The sequence below is a fragment of the Canis lupus genome, chromosome 2 (genome assembly GCF_011100685.1).
Source record: "Canis lupus familiaris isolate Mischka breed German Shepherd chromosome 2, alternate assembly UU_Cfam_GSD_1.0, whole genome shotgun sequence".
NCBI classification, from domain to species: Eukaryota; Metazoa; Chordata; class Mammalia; order Carnivora; family Canidae; genus Canis; species Canis lupus.
In genome coordinates, this window is record NC_049223.1 from 81,481,798 (window position 1) to 81,504,841 (window position 23,044).

The 23,044-nt window shown below is 42.6% G+C and overlaps 1 protein-coding gene across 4 annotated transcripts in view; it reads right to left on the reverse strand.

The window, feature by feature from the left end:
- Window positions 1-23,044, reverse strand: part of DNAJC16 (DnaJ heat shock protein family (Hsp40) member C16) — a 41,003-nt gene that overhangs the window by 6,041 nt on the left and 11,918 nt on the right. For all 4 annotated transcript variants that reach the window (XM_038531914.1, XM_038531915.1, XM_038531913.1 and 1 more), the window contains 7 exons: window positions 16,915-17,099; window positions 14,850-14,954; window positions 14,002-14,160; window positions 3,481-3,611; window positions 1,488-1,671; window positions 628-810; window positions 421-497 (listed from right to left, as the gene is read on the reverse strand). In XM_038531914.1, coding sequence (XP_038387842.1) covers window positions 421-497; window positions 628-810; window positions 1,488-1,671; window positions 3,481-3,611; window positions 14,002-14,160; window positions 14,850-14,954; window positions 16,915-17,099 — 1,024 coding nt within the window. The remainder of the gene's footprint in view (window positions 1-420; window positions 498-627; window positions 811-1,487; window positions 1,672-3,480; window positions 3,612-14,001; window positions 14,161-14,849; window positions 14,955-16,914; window positions 17,100-23,044) is intronic.

Sequence of the window (23,044 nt, forward strand, 5' to 3'; positions counted from 1 at the left end):
AAGCGTCTGCCTTCAGCTCAGGACACGATCCCGGGGTCCTGGGATCGAGCCCTGCATAGCATCAGGCTCCGTGCTCAGCAGGCAGCCTGCTTCTCCCTTTCCCTCTGCCCCGCTCCCCCTGTTGCCTCACCTCCCCCACGGCTCGTGCTCTCTCTCTGATAAATAAATAAAATCTTAAAAAAAAAAAAAAAAAGAAAAAAGGACCGGTTATAGAAAATGTGTAAACATTCTTCCACTTGCCTGTGTTGCATAGACACTGAAATCAAAGAAACCTAGACTCTTTTCAAGAGAAAAACTGTGGTTCTACTATCAATGGAGAAGAAGAAATTCAAATAGGGACCTCCCCTCACCAAAAAAAAAAAAAAAAGAAAGAAAGAAAGAAGAAGAGGAGGAAGAAATTCAGTCTAGCAATATTCCTACCAGTTGTTGTGAAATATGCTGTCCCAGCAGTCTGAGATGTAGTCCGAAGCGGAGTAGAACCACCGGAGGAGAAAGATCTGTTGAGGGAGAAAATGCCGGTCAGGATGGAGCCCCCGAGCCCAGGTGGGAGAAGTCCTCGCCCGACACGGTGGCTCGCCCGCCTCAGCAGCCCTGCCTGGCGCCCCGTCTCCCGGGCCACATGCTTACAGGGGCAAGCTCATCGGTCAGGTCGGGGAGCACGGCTTCCGAGGACAGCAGAGCGGGGTCTCTGCGCAGCTGGTCCAGATAGCCCAAAAGCGTGAGTTTATCACTCTCACTCCCTGTCCAGGGAGCCTCGAGGGTTTTATACACCACCCTTCCTCCTGTGGTGCGCCTTTCCAAGATCGACACCTAGGGGGAAAAGAGAGGAAACCATTAGAGAAGTCTTTAAGTTTGTTTTTTTTTTCTTCGGGGAGGATGGGAAAAAGGATCCAATGCAGTTAGCAATAAGCTTGAGCACAAATACAGATGGGTATAAAATACGCGCAAGAGACTGCAGTTATTTTCTGACAAAGGAAACTATGTTTATGATGACTTTCCAAAGCTTCTGCTAAAAGTTAAAGCTCTTTCTTATGAGAAGACTTTTCCCTACAAGCTCTGACTTATTATCTATAAGGAACTTTTGTTTTAGAGAGATTTTCCATGATTACCAAAATGATGACAAAGACACAGAATTTAATGCTTCTGTAGAGAGATGACAAAAGAGGGGAAGGGAAGGAGAGAGCAATCAAAATGAAGTGAAATGAAAGAAGCAGAAGTAAAGGAGAGAGATTTTACTGGTAGCCGAAGGAAGATTTTACACACTAGGTACTCATAGGAAAGATGTTTTCTGTGAAGGTCGAAGGCTGAAAATCTAGGAGGTGAAATCACCAGGGTTTCAAACCTGTTTCAAGATTAGGCTTTCAAAACAGGCTCAGACATTTCTGGATTTCCTGAAATCTGTACTCAAAACACCCAAAGAAAGAGGAAACAGCATTCAGGTGCCATAAGCTTGTCAAGAACTTGGAAGAAGAGAATCCATGACTCACCGCTGATTTTCCTTGAAACGTATCACTGTCTGGTACTAAGGTGTTGGCAAACTCCTGCTGCCGGTTGCTGTACACGTGCACGAATCTCACTGTGTCTTTTGTGTTTGCCAGGGCAAAGGACAGGAAAGCATCAAAGGGTTTGCTCAACTTGGCAGCCTCGGCAGTCAGTAAAACCACACAGTACCTGCACAACGACAGAAGACTTTCTAATCAGTCTCCGAGGCCGAGGCTGGACCCCTTGATGGTAAGAGAAGGTGAAGAGGAGGCGCATTGTTCTAGAGAAGTGAATACATCTTACTGATGGAAGCTGCACAGTGGCAGTCTCTCACGAGAGCAGCTTTCCAAATCATCAATGACCTGCTTCTTCTCCCGACTGGTGATGCCATCCCCAAACCAAACTTTATCACACTTAGGAATTTCTTGTAGGCAATGGCCTCTGAATCCTTGATGCAGAAGGGATTTCAGAAGCCACCTGTTATTCTGTTTCCATCACAGACTGGGCTGGTCAATCCTATCTTGGGCCAGAGGTCTCTGAACCTCACTCTGAAGGGCTTCCTTTGCAAAGGCAAGTTTAGCTAATCACTCAGTCATTCAGTTTCCCAAATGTTTAGGGAACGCTTACTATGTGCCAGGTAAGACGGACAACGTTCTTGCCCTGGTGGAGCTTATATTCTGGTAGGGAAGACAGACGACAAATAAATACATAGTGACAAGTGTTATGAAAAAGAAGAGGAGAAAGAGTCCAGGGTGGGGTGGGAGTCCTGCTCCATCAGACAGATTGCTCAGGGACATGTCACCTCTCAGACAGCAAAGACCTGAATGGGGTGCCATACGGGGAAAGGGGTCAGGGCGTTCCAGGCAGAGAGAACTGTGAGCGTGAAGACCCATCAATGGAGAGAGACTGGACCCAATGCATGTTCTAGCAAGCTCACTGGCTGCTGTGTGGAGAACTGCCTGGAAGGCATAAGAGGGGAATGGAATGGAAGCAGAGTCTGGTAAGAAGGCTAGCACAGTCGCTCTCCAAAGGCGACAGTGGTTAAAAAAAAAAAAAAAAAAAAGGTGAGAACTGCAATGGATCTGGGCTATTTTCTGAAGGCCGTGCTCATCACAATTCTTAGAGTCCCTGATATTCTTCTTTATATCAAATTAAAGTCTTTCTTCTCTCTTGGTCTTATAAAGGCATCAGAAAAATCTGGAAACATGGGGAATGTCTCACTTTAAACAATATCTTAGTTATATTTTTCAAATAAGATGACCAGGATGCTTTCCTTCCTTCCAAATCTAGACACATTTCACAATGATATTGCCCTATATTCAGGGCACCTGGGTGGCTCAGTGGTTGAGCGTCTGCCTTTGGCTCAGGTTGTGCTCTTGGGGTCCTGGGATCAAGTCCCGCACTGGGCTCCCCATAGGGAGCCTGCTTCTCCCTCTGCCTATGTCTCTGCCTCTCTGTGTCTCTCATGAATAAAATCTTAAAAAAAAAATAGCCCTACATTTAAAGCCATTGATTCATTAATCTGAAGGATCTCTAATAAATATTTTCCCTGCATTGCTAGACTTTTTAGTTACTATGTATGAATATGCCTCAGCCTTCCCATTTCTAGCTAATCATTTGAACCTTTCCTCGGTGTCCTACACTTCCCTAGGGTTAGCACATTCCCAGCTCTCATCCCTGGCCTCTGAAGGCTTGGCCTGCCTGGGACACTCTAGTAGGAGCAATGACTCGCTCAGATCCATGCTTCTTTAAAGTGAGCCAGCCTCTCCCCAACAGCTAGCTAAAGGCTACTTACCCTTCTGGCCTCAGCTAAAAAGTTTATGAATTAGGGAAATCTTCTCTGCCCCTGGGCCAGGCTGGCACCCTGGATTTATACCCCCCACTACTAGTAAAGAGTGAATTCTGATGTCACAGGTAGACTTTTCATTGCCCTTTTAGAGAAATGCGACGTGGCTTCTCACTGCAGTGACAAGCAGAGGCAAAGCCTGGAGTCCTTACTTCCTCTGCCGGTGAGACCGTTTCACGGGGCAGAGTTCATGGAACAATCTCTGGCTGGTGAGTCTGGCTGCCAGAAGATACTTGTTTTGTGTGATGAAGTCGTCAATGACCTGTTTCTTCATACCTCGGGCCTGCAGGAAAAAAAACAAGAAACAGTTGATTTTTATTCACTTTTCTCATTGGAAATCGGCTTTACTTTAGAAGCTTAAAAAAACAATGTAGCTGTACCATGATATTGTAATAGCCTGGTATGCGGACAGATGGGAGCCACACTTGTGGTGAGCACAGGATATAGAGAAGCTGAATCACTATCCTGTATACCCGAAACTAATGTCACATTGTATGTAAACTAGACTCAAAGACTATACTTTCAGGGATCATTTCTATAGTTTGTATGTAAACTAGACTCAAAGAAAAAAATTATGAAAAAAAAAAAAAGAACAGGAAAAAAATGTGGCTGACCCCGGCTACAGTCAACAATACAACAAATAAGACACATCTGTTTGGACACATAAAACTGGTGACCTCTTTCCACAGTGTAGGATTGGAAGCAGTGATGGAGCTATTTCAGGTCAAAGGAAAATCAAGTGCCCTTTCCACTGCAGAATTTTTGTATATGGCTTTATGCTGGCAGCTTTAAAAAGTCATTTTTTAAAAAAGATTTTAAGTATTAGGCTCCACACCCAATGTGGGGCTCAAACTCATGACCCCAAGATCTAGAGTCACATGTCCTACCAACTCAGCCCAGCCGGGCATCCCTAAAAAGTCATTTTCAATTTCAGGCAAACTGATTTCCACTTATGATTGGCAGCAAACTGAATAATTAAAAAACTCCAAAGTAACAAAATTACTAGGTATAAAAGGCAGACTACAAAACTATGATGGCCACTTTGTTATTCCTAATTTTTGTACATTTTGAAGGACTGAAGTTATATATACAGTAGGTTGTCTGTATCAACTGTTAACTAGAAAATCCCTATATGTTAAGGAACACACTCTGAATAACCTACTTATCTAAGAAGAGCCTATCAGACATTAATACTCTGATTTTTTAAAAAAATATTTATTTGACAGAGAACAAGTGAGAAGGACAGAGGGAGAGAGAGAGGGAATCTCAAGGGGACTCTGCTGAGCATGGAGCCCGACACGGGGCTCGATCCCAGGACCCTGAGATCATGACCTGAGCCAAAACCAAGAGTCAGATGCTTAACCAACTGTACCACTCAGGCATTCCATGAATTTGAAGGACCCATGAAAGTACTATTTATAAACCCTGGAGTGAAAATAAAGCCATACTTGGAGGATAATGTTACAGTGAATAAAACAGAAATTAATGACCTAGATGCCCATATCAAGAAGTTAAAAAGAAATAGCAAAAAATATGAAAGGGGGAAGAAGGGAATAATAAAGATAAAAACGGAGATCCACAAAGCAAAAACAAACATAGAAAAAGAAGAAGAAACAAAGAATTAACAAAGCCAAAACTGGCTCTCTGGGAGAGCTAATAAAATTGACAAACCTCTGGTAAAACCCATCATACAAACAGGAGAGAAAACACAAATAACCATTATCAAAGATGACAAGCAGGAATCACCATCTGTGTTGTAAAAGTTAAAAGAAAAAGTCATTTAGATTTGAAAATTTAGATGAATAGAAAAACTTCTAGAATAATAGAGCAGTATCTGAAAAAACAGAAATCTTAAATAGTTGTGTAACCGTTAAAGAAGGTGAACCCGTGGCAGAGATCTTTCCTTAAACACAAACTCAAGGCCCAGATGGTGTTACAGATGGTTTTGATGAAACTTTCAAGAGGACAATCCAATCTTACATAAAGTCTTCCTGAGAATAGAAAAAGGGAGAACGCACCCACCTCCCTTCATGATGCAAAGCCTCACATGGGCATCAGGAGAAAGAAAAGTCAGAAGTCAACCTCACTTCTGAACACAAATGCAAAAAATCCTCAACAAAATGTTATTAGCAAACTGAATTCAGCAATCTGTTGAAAGCATAATACAAGTTACGATCCTGTTGGACTTATCTGATGAACTCAAATTAGGTTTAATATTAGAAAATGAATTATTGTATTTAGCACATTTTTTTTTTTATTTAGCACATTTTAGAAGATGAAAGATAAAGAGGAAATCAGGATAATCTCAACAACTGTGGAAAAAACCGTTTGATAAAAACCAGTATCATTTAGGTCAACAATGAATAGAAGGGAACTTCCTTAACCGGATGAGGGTGGCTGCAAAAGGTCTTCTGCAAACATCATACTTACTGGGAACATGGAAATCAAGAACAAGGATGCCCTCCCTCATCACTACCTTTCTTTCTTTTTAAAAAGATTTCACTTATTTATTTTGGCGGGGGGGGGGGGGGGGGGAGGGAGGGAGGGAGGGAGGGAGGGGGGGAGAGAGAGAGAGAGAGAGAGAGAGAGAGAGAGAGAGAGAGAGAGAGAGAGAATATGCACGTGTGCTTGCACATATGAGCTGGGGTGGGGGGGGGTGGCAGAGGAAGAGGGAGAGAATCTCCAGCAGACTCCCTGCCGAGTATGGGACCCGACATGGAGCTCAATCCCACGACCCTGAGATCATGACCTGAGCCAAAATCAAGAGTCAGACACTCAACTGACTGAGCCCCCCAGGCACTCCTCTCCCATTACTACAGTTCTATTCCATGTCACACCAGAGGTCAGGTAAAGTAAGAAAAAGGAATAAAATAAGGGCTGAATAAAAAAGAAGCAAAACTGCCATTAATCTCAGATGATATGATTGTGTATTTAGGAAACCCAAAAGATGGTACAGATAAATTATTTAAATCAGTAACAGGAGTTTAGCAAGATTGCTGGACACAAGGTCAGTGTTAAAAAATCCAATTGTAGGGACACCTGGGTGGCTCAGTGGTTGAGCATCTACCTTTGGCTCAGGTCGTGATCCCAGAGTCCTGGGATCGAGTCCTGCGTCAGGCTCTCTGCATAGAGTCTGCTTCTCCCTCTGCTTCTGTCTCTGCCTCTCTGTGTCTCTTGTGAATAAATAAATGAAATCTTAAAAAAAAAAATCCAACTGTATTGGGGCGCCTGGGTGGCTCAGTCAATTGAGTGTCTAGCTCTTGATTTTGGCTCAGGTCATGATTTCAGGGTTTTGGGACTGAGACCCCTGTCAGGTTCTGTACTCAGGGGGCAGTCTGCTGGTGATTCTCTCTCCCTCTGTGCCTCCCTCCACTGACAAGCACACACTCTCTCTTTAAAAATAAATAAATAGGGATCCCTGGGTGGCGCAGCGGTTTGGCGCCTGCCTTTGGCCCAGGGCGCGATCTTGGAGACCCGGGATTGAATCCCACGTTGGGCTCCCGGTGCATGGAGCCTGCTTCTCCCTCTGCCTGTGTCTCTGCGCCTCTCTCTCTCTCTCTGTGACTATCATAAATAAATAAAAATTAAAAAAAAAAATTAAAAAAAAAATCTTAAAAAAAAATCAATTGTGATACTTAATACCAACAAACAGAAAATGTAGTAAAAAAGATACCTTTCAACAGCATTAAAAAAAACAAACAAACAAACAAGGTACCTAAAAATAAATTGGAAAAAAAGCACAATCTTTATGGAGAAAATGATAAAAGCTTATAGAAACCTATTACAGAGCATCTAAACAAAGGAAAACAGATAACACGACGCTCATAGGTTGGAAGGCTCAATTTTGTCAAGATGCGTATTCTCCTCAACTGATTTAAAGAGTCAATACACATCCAATCAAATTCCAACATGTGTGTTTGTTTTGATGGAACTTGACTGACAGAATGTAGTATGTATATAAAACGCACAAAAGAACAATAGCAGCCAAGATGCTTTTGAAAAAACTCCCATCCTTCTAAAATCCAGAAAACAAAGCAGGAGGATTTGCTCTGTGACTTATCAAGACCATTTCCAAATAGTTAATATGTAAGTATAGAAGGCAAATTATAAAGAAGCCCCGTGAAGGGATTATCTTTATTGTCTTGACCTAGGGGAAGATGTCTTAAATAGTAAACAAACAGAACCAATCAATCAGAAAAGAAAAATGTTGATATGAATGAATACATTAAAAGTAAGAACATATGTTCATCAAAAAGATACCAAATACAAGAATATCTTCACAGCATCACTGGTCAAATCACTAAAAACTGGGAAGAGCCAAATGACTGCCTGCGGGAGCTGGAAGAGACAAACTAATTAATATATTCATGCCAAACTCCACAGACAACGTGTACGAACCCCCAAACATCAGCTGACGAAAGCCAGACATAGAGGTATACACTGCAGGACTTCAGTTGTATAAATAACTGGCTACAAATCATTAGCAAAAAGGCAGACAGTTCAATAGAAAAAAAAAATGGGCAAAACACTTGACAGTCATGTCACAAAAGGGGAAATCCAAAGGCCCATAATCAGTTTGTGGTTAAGGAAAATGCAAAGCACAATCACAATGAGATACCATTATTCAGAGAACTCAGAAAAACGAAATTGAGGGATGCCTGAGTGGCTCAGCGGTTGAGCATCTGCCTTTGGCTCAGGGCGTGATCTCAGGGTCCTGGGATCGAGTCCCACATCGGGCTCCCTGCGTGGAGCCTGCTTCTCCCTCTGCCTATGTCTCTGCCTCTCTCTCCGTGTCTCTCATGAATAAATAAATAAAACCTTAAAAAAAAAAAAAACGAAATTGAACTGGTGTTGGCAAGAATGTGGAGCAATGAAACTTGCACACGACTGGTGGAAATGTAAACTGGTAACATCACTCTGGAAAACAGGTTACCCAGAAAAGCTGGTGATGTGCAGACCCCACGACCCAGCAGTTCTGCAACCAGACATACTCTAGAAGCAATGGTTCTCAAAACTTTTTGGTCTTAGAACATTTTTTTTTTTTTTTTTTTAAAGTGGGCTCCATGCCCAACGTGGGACTTAAAACTTATGACCCTGAGATCAGGAGTCACAGGGTCTACCAACTGAGCCAGTCAGGTGTCCCTGGATTCAATGAACTTTTAATACTTTGTTAAATTCAAATTCACTGATCACTTTGCACTTAAAACGGATTTTTTACTCAGGTGTGATTTCTTAAAATCATGCATTGGTCATTTGGAAAGTACTGGTTCACTGATCTTCCAAATGCTGACAAATTTTATTATACATGTAAAAAAAAGTGCACCACGCTGATGAACAAATCTCATCACAAAGTTTTGAGAAGCTCATAGCCGATACAAATTTTTCAAAATTCTAATTTTCTTGGAAGCCTAAGTTTTATCACTGGCAACAAATACGGTCAGTTGTTTCCCTTCAAGTGGTAGGCTCACTGTTTTTGGGGAATGTCTGCCCCAAGCCTGAGTCTGAATAACCACAGTTGTCTGTCAGTTATTCTTTCAAGTAAAAATAATGTTCTGTTAAAAAGGGGGCTAGTTTAAAACTCATGAATTAAATTGTGATTTAATTAAAATGCTTACCCTCAAGACAACCTTTATACTTTGCCATGTAGCAGCGCTTTTTGTACACTTTGCATTTTGTCACACAGATTAAAAACATCTAAAAGACGTACTCAAGGGTTAATTCATTAATAAAATTAATACTTGCTATTGCTTCATCAAGGGTATTAAGTGATACATGAGAGTTGTTTCTGTTTGTTTTCATGGTGAGTGCTTAGGAGTGAAAAACAGATGCTTCCTGATGGTCTGGGGCCTGGGCCCTGGATTATGTACTGGACTGTGCACTGGGCTGTGCACTGGTAGTTTTACCCACCGTGGCCTTCACACTATCAGCGCAGGTGTCAACACAGAGGAAAAGGACAAATTATGTCTCTGTGTTATTATGAAGACAGTTTTGATCTCACACACTTCTCACTCCTACCCCAGGGTCTGTGAATCTCATTCTGAAAACTGCTGTCCTAGAGAAACCCACATAGACTGAGATACACACGATGTTCATGGCGACATTGCCCCTAAAGCGCTGAAATTGCCCACTGCCAGAAGAATGAGCCAAGAAGTTACCTTGTGGCCATAAATACTACACAGCAAATGAAAGCAAATATAGCAGGACTCCATGAAACAAGTGGTGCTGCGAGTGTCACCTACCAAGTGACCTGCTGTTGGGAGGTACCGTTCTCATATCCATAGGAACAAACTGGTGAAGCATTCATCATGCCAGTACTTTTTTTTTTAGAGAGAGAGTCAGAGAGAGCAGGCGTGCACATGTGCATGCTCACGGGTAAGTAGGGGCAAGGGAGAGAGAGAATCTTAAACAGGCTCTATCCTCACCACAGAGCCAGTTGCAGGGCTTGATCTCATGACCCTAAGATCATGACCTGAGCCGAAATCAAGAGCTGGACACCTAATCGCCTGAGCCACCGAGGCTCTCCTATGCCAGTAATTCTGTAAATGTATTTGAGCTACAATTTTTCCCAAGGGATAAATAAATCATTCTCCAGAGTAGAAGCTATTACTGAAAAACAGTTTAGGAAGTTTTCATAGATTAATCTTGAACTGAGAAGTTCTGTTCCTTCTTCACCACTGGCATGTTTTCTTCGTGATTCTCTCAGCCACTCAGCTGCCATTGGACAGGGCACCCCTTTTTTAACTGCTGGCGCCTGTCCAGAATTTTGTCCTTGGCTCCCTTCTCTCCTTACTTCACCTGCTGTGGATGCCTGGGAGATCACTCCGCAGTGAGGACTGGCACCTCCAACCCTCACTGATGAGCTACCAATCTCTCTCCCCAGCTCACTAAGACCTCGGTCCCTACGCTCCACTGTCCAATGGACACCTCCTCTCAGACTTCCCGCACGCAGCTCTCGTTGTGCACATCCACAACCGAATCCATTACCTGCTTCCTAACCTGCTCTTCTCTCCTCACTGCCACTTCTCCCATCTGGTTCTTCCTCTCACTTAGCCCCAGGCTCAAGGGTCTTTCCTCTCCGTTCACATCTGAATGAGTCACTTATGCCGGTGGATGGAAACTGCCCTCAGGCCTCTCTCCTCGGACAGAGTTGTGAGGACAAAGGCTTAACTAGATGTCAGAGCTCCTCAGAGCTCCTCAGAGCTCCTCTGTATTTACTACACAGCAGGCAGGCAATGAAACATTTACTGAATGAATTGAAACAAAGGATTTTATAGAACTTCTAGCTTCCTTTAAGAGAGGTGAGTCAAAGAGTTCTCGTTGCTTTTTTGAAAAAATAGGGGTATCTGGCTGGCTCAGCTGGTAGAGCGTGTTGACTCTTGATTTTGGGGTTGTAGGTTCGAGCCCCACATTGGGTGCAGAGATTAAAAAAATCTTAAAAAATATAATAAAAAATAAAAATGACATTAAAGAAATAAAATAAGACATGTTCATGAGAGGGATTTCTGAAAACCCAAACATTAGGATAATACCTAATTTTACCATCAAGAGATGTATCTATTTCCAGCTTTTTCCTATGTGTATGCATGTACCTATACACATGAACTGAGATCAGTGTTTAAATTGTGTATATAATTGATATGCATTGAGATCCTTTAGTCTCTGTGCTTCATTTATTTCAATTTTCAGTCTTTTATACACTGTGTTTATATGATTTCGTCTGAGTTATTAATTAATAGGGAACTCAGGCCTGAGATGGCCACACAGTTCAGACCTGCCACAGAGTGAGGCACCTTAGTTTTGCATCCTGCTTGCTTTTTTTAATAATTATGTTTTGAAAACTATCCCCATCATTAAGTGTCCTTGAACTGCTGTTTCAATGGCTAAACGGCTATATAGCCATCCCTATTCGGGATTTACTAATAATTAGCCTACTGTTGGATACTTCTATTTTTCCCCCAGTGAAACCAGCTACAAATGGTAATGTCTCTGTATATAATTTTTGGCTGAATTCCTATTCCCTGAGGACAGATTCCTAAAAGGTAATCTCATCTCCCTGAGGTCTTTAAACACCAGTGTCACCTTCAGGAGGCCCTTCCTGGCCACAATACCTTAGAAAATGTGAACCTGCTCTCCTGACACTCCACATTCCCCTCTCCTGCTTTCTTTTTCTCCATAGCACTTCTCCTCCACACGCCACCATGGAGTATGTTATGCCAGTTGTCTGTCAACCCCATTGGAATACAGGACGGATTCTAGGACAGAGAATGCAGGTGACTTTGTTCATCCCCAGTACGCAGGGTAGCGTTTGGCTCCCCCCAGGACTCAGGAGTATGCTTTTCTTGAATGAATCCAGGCAACTGACATGTTATTACCCAATTGCTTTTCTGAAAACTCTAAAGCCTCCTCCAGCTAGGCAAAACGAAAGACTACCTGTTTCTCTCTACTCTCAACACTACTATCTTCACTTTGAAAATCTTCAACAATGTGATGGGAGAACAAAATGTTAACTTGGCTTTTTGTGATTAGTGAGATTTAATTTTTTTTTTAATTTTTATTTATTTATGATAGTCACAGAGAGAGAGAGAGAGAGAGAGAGAGAGAGGCAGAGGGAGAAGCAGGCTCCATGCACAGGGAGCCCGACGTGGGATTCGATCCCGGGTCTCCAGGATCGCGCCCTGGGCCAAAGGCAGGCGCCTAACCGCTGCGCCACCCAGGGATCCCTAGTGAGATTTAATTTTTAAAAGTGATTATCAGTCACTTGAATCTCTTTTCACAATTTTGTTCATATTCCCAGACTAGTCCTCTTGGGAAGTTTTATTAATTTTTTTATTGATATGAAATCCATGTAACACAAAATTAGCTATTTAAAAATGTATCACTCAATGGCATTCCATACATTCATGGTGTTCTATAACAATCACCTCTCTCTGGGCCCAAACATTTCCATTACCCTGAAAGAAAACTCTCTCTACCCATTAAGCAGTCACTTTCGGGAGGTTTTGTGTTGATCTCTTTGATTAGAAGTAGTTCAAGAGAAATTAAAGATAAAAATCTTTTTTTAGATTGGTTGTAAATATTTCCCTTAGCTTACTGCTTAACTTAAAAATTTTAAAGTATTTATATACAAATTTTAAACTTATAATTAAGATTTTCAACAAGATTTTTAGCTCTTATCTTTATCAGATATTCACTTAAAAGTTCTGAGTTTATGGTTTTCTTTCATTTCTTTTTATTGTCATTTTATATTTAAGTTTTGAATTTATTTTTATAATTTATTTTATTTTTTAAAAGATTTTACTTATTTATTTGAGAGAGAGTGGGTGCAAGTGCACAAGCAGTGGGGAGGGGTAGAGGGAGAAGCAGACTCCCCGCTGAGCAGGGAGTCTAATGTGGGGCTTGATCCCAGGACCTTGGGATCATGACCTGAGCTAAAGGCAGACGCTTAACCAACTGAGCCACCAAGGTGCTTTGTAATTTATTTTAGAATAAGATTACTGATCTTCTGACAGGATCACTTTAGAAAAGGTGATTATTTCTTATTTTATTTAAAACAATTAATAAAAAGATTTTATTTATTTATTTATTTATTCATGAGAGACACACAACAGAGAGAGAGAGAGAGAGAGAGAGAGAGAGAGGCAGAGACACAGGCAGAGGGAGAAGCGGGCTCCATGCAGGGAGCCCGACATGGGACTCGATCCCCGGTCTCTAGGACCACGCCCTGGACTGAAGGGGACGCTAAACTGCTGAGCCACCCAGGCTGCTCTAAAACAAATTTTTAAAAGATTTTATTTTTAAGTAATCTCTACACCCAATGTGGGGTTTGAACCTACAGCCCTGAGAATGAGAGTCACATGCTCTACTGACTGAGCCAGCCAGGTGACCCTCTTATTTTATTTTTGTGCCAAAATATAATGTAAATGGACATTTTTTTTTTTTTTAAAGATTTTATCGGGGCAGCCTGGGTGGCTCAGCGGTTCAGCGCCACCCTCAGCCAGGGCGTGACCCTGGAGACTCGGGATGGAGTCCCACATGGGACTCCCTGCATGGAGCTTGCTTCTCCCTCTGCCTGTGTCTCTGCCTCTCTCTCTCTCTGTGTCTCTCATGAATAAAAAAAAAAAAAAAAAAAAAAGACTTTTATCCATTTACTTGAGAGAGTGAGAGAGGGAAAGAGAGCACAGAGGGAGAGGGAGAAGCAGACTCCCTGCGGAGCAGAGAGCTCGATGCAGGGCTTGATCCCAGGGCCCTGAAATCATGACCCGAACCGAAGGCAGACCCTTAACTGACCATGGATCATTTTAACCATTTCCAAGCGCATAATTCTGTGATTAAGTACATTCACATTGTTGTAAAACTATCACTGTCATCCACCTCCTGAACCTTTTCATCTTCCCAAACAGAAAGTATCCCCATGAAACATGAACTCCCCATATTCTCCTCCCTCAGCCCTTGGCATCACCACCATCCTATTTTCTATCAAAAGATTATTTTTTGAGCAAAACAGTACCAAATAGGATGAAAACGAAACTTGTTTTTAAATTTTGTGCCTCTGAAGGGAGAAATTAAAAAATGAATTTCTCCTTCTCACTTGCTCTGTTCAATTTTGCTGTTTATTCATAAAGGCACAAGATACAACACGAGGGCAACCTCAAGATAGGGCGACTGTCACGTACCTGAATAGCATCTGCAGGCTTGTTTATGTGTTCTTTAAAGATCAAGATGGTGGGGGCATAGACATTGACATTGTACTGCCTTTTCATCTCCTCCGCCTCTCTCAAACCGGTGCGTACATACCCAAATGTCAAGTAATCTTTGTACGCAAAAGCAGTCAACTGTTAGGGTGTAATAGAGAGGAAGAAATTAAATTGATAGCAGGATCACAGAAACCAAGCGTGACCAGTTCACACCAGTGGTGATGAATGCCAGCGTGTATAGCCCCACTCGGGCTGCTAGACCTCTGCGCAATTCAAGGAATTCTATGATGTCCCATGCCCGAAAATTGTACCAATAAAGCTAAACACAGGGAATTTTATTTTTTCTCACACAGAGAGAAAACTATTCATTTTACTGAGATCTACGCTGGGTTGGAGGCATGGAGTATCTGAGGAATCACCTCAATTATGTAAGATGGCAGTGGCCACGCCAAAGGGTAATAAGCAGGACACTTTCCTCTCCCGTCTCATGTCACAGGGCTAACCAGATGGGTGCTGGAAGTGCTGCAGAGGATGTCACCCAGAGGATGGGTCTGGGAATCACGCAGTCACCAAGGGGGGAGGTCGTACAACCTCTCTGAGCTTCAAAAGTCTTGGTCTATAAAACAGGGATGATATTTCTATCACTGGGCTCTTCTAAAGATCAAATGTTATTATGTGTGTGGAAAGCACCAACCCAGTGTATGGTGGTTGAGGCAAATTTCTGGTCTTCAAACATTTCTTTGGATAAGCTCTTACCCACAAAGGACAAGCAAGCCACAAGTTCTCTCCACCAAAAAAAGAGCAAACATTCTCCCAGCACATAATACCTTGTAGAGCAGTGGTACAACGGGCATTTGGTCAAACAGAAGGACATGAGGTTTATTCTCTTGCTGCCAGCCAGAGAGGAATCGGATGTAATTTTTATTTGTAACCTTAAATTGAAGAGAGGATGTTAGTTTCAGTATTCAATTCTCAACAACTGTAGTATATGTAGTCAGGAGATAATTAAACAAAATCAAGTATGTGTAAAAGAGTATTTCGTAGAAAATAAAAAACGCCGATCACTAATTTTTTTGTCTTTGACTAAAATGGTTTAAAAGAACAGACTTATTGATTTCGTATTTTCATGTGTTCCCACTCTTACGGATCGAAATCACAGTCTTTTCTGGAACAATTACTTAACACATAAAAACAAGAGTGAACTTTTGAATTATAGACATGCTTCTTAACCTATTATACACTGTACTTCTTAGTCTATTAACCTGTGGAAGATAACACAGTGATTACTCTTTTAAAAAGGTCTTAAAAAAATAAGGGGGCCCACTTGGTCTATATATTACATAGTTTCATTTATTACCATCTGAATTGCTACTCTTGTGCTTCCCTGATTATGCTTTAAATAATCCTACTGAGAGAATATAAAAAACATTAATAAGGGGTGCCTGGGTGGCTCAGTTGATTAAGCGTCTGACTTCAGCTCAGGTCACAATCCTGGGCTTCTGGGATGGAGCCTCAAGTTGGGCTTCCTGTTCAGCAGGGAGTCTGCTCCTCCCTCTCCCCCCACTCATGCTCACTCTAAGTAAATAAATAAAACCCCAAAACATTAACAAATTAAAATTCTACTTAGAAATTTTTCATAGTTAAAAAAGGTTTATCTTTCCATTCTGCTTCCAGAATGATCTATATTAAACCTCAATCTGATCATTTCACTCTCTGCTCAGCCCCCTACATTGGCCTCAGCACCTGCAAGCCAAGACCCAAGTTCCTCTATCGGGTGGCCAGGCAGCGAGATTCCTACAAACCCCTCTAGTCCTGCCCTCTCCTGCTCACTAGCGACTACTTCACGCAGAGCAGGATGCTTCACGTCCCATCCTCATTCCCTACCTCTCACTTCACCTGGCAAACTCAGTGCATGGGCCGTTTCTGCCAGGAAGCCTTTCCCCACTCTCTCAGACAGCCTTTCAGCATATCAGATGGAAATAATCACCTGCTACGCTGGGAGCTCCTTGAAAAGCGTCCTCAACACTTACAGTGACTGGCATAGAACAGACATTTCATAAATGTTTGAGGACCCATCCAGAAACCTACGATCATTCTAGTAGCCTACCATACTCTCTCTAGCTCCACCAAATATTTCTTCTGTAGATAATGATCCCGGCGGCATAGTCTATGAACAGTGCACGTGGTAATAGGATGGAAATGCTGGTATGTTCACTCCCCTGGTATAGTTAAAGGAATGAATTATTTAAAGCACACACGAATCCTGTTCTAGTTCCTGTGACACTTAATCTAAGATACTGGAGAAAAAATGCCGCTTAAGTGTAAAAATCATAAACTAGTATGAACTCTTTGTGCCTGGTTTCTCTGGCATAATTTTTGTTTGTGAAATTTACTCATCTTTGCATTACTCTAAGTTCTGAAAATTCCAAAAATATTTGATTTCATGGAATCTTGTGTTTTCCACAGATGTGATCGTTAAAAATATAGCCAAATGTAACTTATTTTGAATCCTTTCATAAGACAGATACCTTCAAATGAACAAATTCATGAATCAGAAAGAAATCCTTCGTTCTACATCATGATCTAATTTTTTGTTTAGAAAATGAGAGCCACTGTCATTCCAGGCTCAGATCCCCACCACAGTGTAAATGGGGTCAGTGGTTACCAACAGGGACAGATTCTTAGTCTTTCTCCCTTGTTTTTCAGTCTCCTACTGAAAGTCTTAGTCTGAAGTTTTTCAGACTTCACTTAAATGACTTCAGTTGAGTTATTACTTAATTAACATAGGTCTTGCCCTGTTCAAAATGAAACTCAGGTCTGAGATGACCATAGAGTTCAGGGTGGCTGGGGGACCCAGGTACCTCACAGGCTACTTTTCCACCAGGTACTTACTTTCTCCACCAAGTTCCCTGGAAGGAGACTTTCTACAAACTGTCGTAGGTTCTCACGGACAACTGCATTATGGAAGAAGGAGATTTTTCCATTTATGATTCCCAGGATAGAGGGAGTGCTGTGCGCTCCCAGGTGATGGGCCAGGCGTCTCTCGTACCCAGCATGGACCACACCGATTCCTACACCTGAAAAGTATGGAAGACCTCCATGAAGCCTTTTCACCACCCCACGGTAGATAAGGAAATGCTGATAAGTGATCTTTTGGTGTGTAACTGAACTCCTGACCTAGGATATCTCTCCTAATAGATCGATTAGCACTTTTTCATTGCTGATACTCTAAACTGGTTCAGTTTTTCTGCAGAATAATCTGGCTATATTTAAGAGCTACAAATCTTTGTATCTTTTAGTCTCCATACTTTTAGTCTCAATACTTGAAAAGAAAAGAAAGCAATCTGCTACAGTGCTTCTACTCACAAGGAAAACAAACAAACAAACCTGGGAACAATTCCAGAGTTCAACAACTTGGCAATAGTTGGAAAAATAACTATGATTTATCGATAGAATTCAGTCTTCTCACTCTTTAGCCCAAGTCTCCCTTTTATATAAGTTATGTGTAGAGACAGATATTAGAAAGTACACATTCTTGAAAAGGAGACAGAAATTAAGTTAGAATCACTCAGATGTCAAAATCCCATATAATTCCTGTTGACGTGTTGGTATCTTCCTGTACCTCTTCTTACAAATGTGTGTGTGGACGCACACACCTACATATAAAACAAAACAGGGGATCCCTGGGTGGCGCAGCGGTTTAGTGCCTGCCTTTGGCCCAGGGCGCGATCCTGGAGACCTGGGATCGAATCCCACGTCGTGCTCCCGGTGCATGGAGCCTGCTTCTCCCTCTGCCTGTGTCTCTGCCTCTCTCTCTCTCTCTCTCTGTGACTATCATAAAAAAGAAAAACAAAACAAAACAACACAGGAGCATCTGATACCCATTTCACTTAATACTTGAATAGTTTTCCTTGTTCCTTCCTTTGACCAGTATATCTAGAGAGCCGGTTCCTCTGCTAAACACTGGAGGAACATGAAATGTTCACAGCCAGCAAGGACTCGTCTTCTTTTGGATGCCCAATAGATTTCCCAACTTAACATTTCCCAAACCCAATTCCTGCTCTCCTCCCCCAGGTCCATCCCACGCAGGCCTTCCCTGGTCACCAACGGGGCCCCTTCCTTCCTGTTACTTGGACGGAAGACTCGAGTCATCTTCCACCTCTCGCCTCTCACACCCCACGTCCAATCTGTTGGCAAGTCCTGTTGGCTTCATTTTCAAAAGACGCCAGGAATCTGTTTGTCTCCACTTTCTTTAGACTCTCCTCTGAGTCACCATCTCTCTTCCCCTGGTTGTGCAATACCCGCCTAACGTTACTGTCTCTCCTGGTCTCCCTGCGGCCGGTTCTCAACATACTAGCCTCACTGTCTCCTCTAACACAGAAACATGGATCACGGCCCTCCTCTGCCCAAATCCTGCAAAGACTTCCCATGTCACTCAAAATAAGAGCCAATCTTCACAACGGCCAACCAGGCTTTTGTGATTTGGTCCCTGGTCCCCTTCTGACCTTTCCTGTCCTCCTCTTCATTCACCTTGCCCCAGCACCCAGCATTCTCCTCTTCCTTAAACACATTAGCATGTTCCTGCTTCAGGGCCTTGGCACTGGCTGTCCCTTCTGCCCGGAGTGGATAACTCCCTGACATCTGTGAAGCTGAGTTCCTCCTTTGCCAATTCCAAGTCCTTCTCACTGAGACCCACTTGGCTACCATGTTTGAAACCATACTCCCCACACTTGGCATCCTCCTCAACCTATTCACTTTCCCATCTTTCTTCCAGAGCACTTCCCATCTTCTAACTTATTTCCTTTTTTCTGGTGATTAGCTTTCACTATTACATGGGGTATTTTGATGGGCATCCTTATAGATCTTTGTGTACACATCTTTGTGCACTTGCGTGATTTCCTAATTAAATTCCAAAAATGCAATTGCTGGGTAAACGGCAGGATCACAGGCTTAATACTTTAAAACTGCTAAATAGACAAAACAAATCTATTTGCAGGCTATCTTACTATGTCCCTTAGAGTATCTCAAGGGCAGGTAAGGAAGACATCACCCCCTCATTTTACAAACAGCAAGCTTCAGAGAGATTACGTGATCCCAGTTCGCGGAGCTGTAGAACAAGATTTCAAACTGGATGCTCCAGAGCCAGGTCTAGCACATTACCTCACACTACAGGCATGACAAACAACTACGGGATAATGTCGACAAATGGAAGTGCATGTAAACATTTTGTGAGAAGAACAAGAATATAGCAGGCATATACACTGAGACGTTTGGTTTCATTTAAGGTCAGAGGGACATCACCTAGCAGGGGTGGGGGTGGGGTGTCAAGTGGCTATACAGCAAAGACCCAAGGGTGGAAGGGCCATGTTTTAAACATTTTTAAAGTTGAGGCAGCATGGCTAGAGCTTTATAGAATTATCACTCTTCACACTCCCCAACATCCTGAGTGGTCAGTGCCGATACCTCCATGTTACCAGTGCCTGGACAGGATGAGGACAGCTGACCTGGCATCACAGGTAGCATGCAGTAGAACCAGGATTTGAACCCAGGCCTACCTGAGTGTGAAGCCTGGCTCCTCCCTGGCTTCGAAGAATGACCTCTTCCACCTTTGGTTCTGAATACTAGAGGGATCAATTTCTTAAGAGGCTGACTCACCCCAAAGGATCTTACATAGACCAGATGCCAATTTACTATCTAATCCCAGGAAGGACACCTTTTTAGTAACTCTGCCATTCAAGGTGCCCTCTGCTAGGTTTCAGGACACATGTGGATCAGAATTAGTCATCAGAAAGGTGGCTTGTGGGCCTGGAGTTGGGATGAGGGATGCAGTCCTGGAGACCAAAGGGAAACGGACTTTGCTTCTGGGCTTGTTGTTCACTCTACTATTCCTCCAGATACCCCTGAAGCTCCCTGTAACACCCCGTGTGGGCTGCGTCCTCAGAAAGGCCCACCCTGCCCAATTTTAGCCTGTAACTGTGCCTTGGCATTCTCTGGCACCTGCCTGGCTTTACCAAGCTAAGGTGCCCTTTGATGGACTCTATTTTATTTAGTGGTGTGTACTTACTAGAACATAAGCTCTATGATTGCAGGGAGTTTTGCTTATTTTGTTTACTGCTGCATCCCTAGTATCTAGAACAGTTCCTGACATGTAGTAGGCACTTGGTTTTTAAAAAACAAACCAATGATTTAAAAATTGGTATTAGGGCAGCCCCGGTGGTGCAGCGGTTTAGTGCTGCCTGCAGCCCAGGGCGTGATCCTGGAGACCCTGGATCGAGTCCCATATCAGGCTCCCTGCATGGAGCCTGCTTCTCCCTCTGCCTGTGTCTCTGCCTCCCTCTCTCTCTATGTGTGTCTCTATGAATAAATAAATAAAGTCTTAAAAAAATTGGTATTAAAAATCAGTCAGATCCAGATTCAAGCCCAGCTCTGCTCCCTGGTAGCTGTGTAACTTCAGGCAAGTCATTTCACCTCGCTGTCTGTTTCCTCATTTTTAAGATGGAGACAAGTTGTTCTGTTGAGACTAAAGACATAAGGTGAAACAGAACCTAGGGCAGCCCCGGTTGCCCAGCGGTTTAGCACTGCCTTCGGCCCAGGGTGTAATCCTGGAGATCCAGGATCGAGTCCCGCATTGCGCTCCCTGCGTGGAGCCTGCTTCTCCCTCTGCCTATGTCTCTGTCGCTCCACAACCCGTCCCCCCCGCCATCATGAATAAATAAATAAAATCTTAAAAAAAAAAGAAAGTTACAACAGAATCTAACCTTGAGCCTGGAATACAATAGGTGCCTAATTAATTACAACTGTTATTACGAAGTATTATTTCATGATGAAGCCTGAGCCCGAGATGTCTCTGTGGGTGGGAATTTCACCTTGAGGAGCTGGTCTTCTCCTATGGAGCAGGATATACACAGCAAACCCTCGCCCTCTCTATGTCGTCCTTTCCCCACCTTTCTTGCCCTCCCATCAATACAGCTTCCTTCTCAGAACAGAATACAGTGGTTAGGTTTCATTTCTTTTACTTAAATTACCACGAGTCCTTACCTACATCACCTTCATTAAATGTTAAGTATTTCCAAATCTATAAAGGCCATTTTCTTGGATCACTTCTATAAAGGACTTTGTTACTATCATAATCCCACTTCTAAATTCTGGAGGACTTTTACCTCTCTTCTATAGGTTAACTAGTATACAGATTAGAATAAAGAATGATAAATATTTGGTTTTTCAATTGGTATTATTTTTCCTCCTGAGAAGATATTTAATAAGAATTCAGATCTAGGGATGCCTGGGTGGCTCAGCAGTTGAGCATCTGCCTTCAGCTAAGGGTGTGATCCTGGAGTTCTGGGATCAAGTCCTACATTAGGCTCCCTGCATGGAGTCTGCTTTTCCCTCTGCCTGTGTCTTTGCGTCTTTCTCTCACTCTGTGTCTCTCATGAATAAATAAATAAAATCTTAAAAAAAAAAAAAAGAATTCAGATCTAGAGACACTTGAGTGGCTCAGCAGATTAAGCATTTGCCTTCGGCTCAGGTCATGATCCCAGCATCCTGGGATAGCACTCTGCATTGGGTTCTGTGCTCAGCATGGAGTCTGCTTGTCCCTCTCCCTCAGCCCCTCCCCCAAGTTTATGCTCTCTCTCTCTCTCAAATAAATAAAATTTTTCTTTACTAAAGATTTTATTTATTTATTCATGAGACACAGAGAGCAGCAGAGACACAGGCAGAGGGAGAAGCAGGCTGCCCGTGGTGAGCCTGATGCAGGACTTGATCCCAGGATCCCAGCATCACGACCCGAGCTGAAGGCAGATGCTCAACCACTGAGCCACCCAGGCATCCCTAAATAAAATTAAAAAAAAAAAAGGGGCGGGGGGAAGAATTCAGATCTAACCCATCTCCCTTCCCTCCCAAACTGGAAGGAAGAGTAAGAAAAGCTGGCAGCACTGTTATCTCACAGAAACTTAGGCTGGGAAATGACCAGTGATGGGTGGTGACTTGGGGTCTCTGAGTCAGAGAACACAGGCTCCATTGTCTCCTCTTCTGCCTTCGAATTTTCTACACTTCAAAGTCCAGGGTCCATAAAGCAAGCTCAGTTAGCACAATAGCGAATAAAACTATCCATGTGTTTGTATCTTGATTCAGCACAGCTAGGCTACAGGACGGTCAATATACCCGAAGTCCAAATAAACATTTGGATTTAAAAGAAAGGCAAAGCAGATGTGACCTCTTTCAGAAACATTATTTGATTGTGATACAGACTGATGTTTATGGCTAATTTGTAGATCCTGGGTAATTAAAAACATGAACATTCCCTTCTCCTTTGAGGTTGTGAGAAGTCTTCCTTCTGTACAGTACCAAACGTGTCCATGTTGCGCCTCTATTTTGAGGTATCATTGTATTCATTTTCATTATACAATCCTTAATGTGTATCGCATCTTTTAGGGAAATTCTTTTTCTCCTCTGTAACATATATACATTCATTTTTATTTCAAGTTTTGCATATGTTTTAAGGAATGGTACAGAGCCAACTGGAGGAAGGGGCCACTTTCAAATCTGACTAAACACGAACCTGTCAATAAAGAAATTACTAAGATGCAAAATAATGTGAAATGGAACAAAATCAAGGACATAGTGCAAAAGCAGATTAAAAAAAAACCAGTATCGGGCAGCCCAGGTGGCTCAGCGGTTTAGCACCGCCTTCAGGCCCTGGGCTGAATCCCAGGGTCCTGGGATCGAGTCCCACATCGGGTTCCCTGCAGGGAGCCTGCTTCTCCCTCTGTCTATGTCCCTGCCTCTCTCTCTCTGTGTCTCTCATGAATAAATAAATAAAATCTTAAAACAAAACAAAACAAAACAAAACAAAACAAAACAATAGTATCTCTCCCTCACTGAGTTGCTCTTATGATACAGATAGGCCTCACAAAGCCCCTAGCATAATGCAAAACAACCAAAAGACTCAACAAAAACAATGATAATTTATACATTAATGTCTAACACAGGACTTGGTTCACGAAGAAGAAAGTTTTAAATG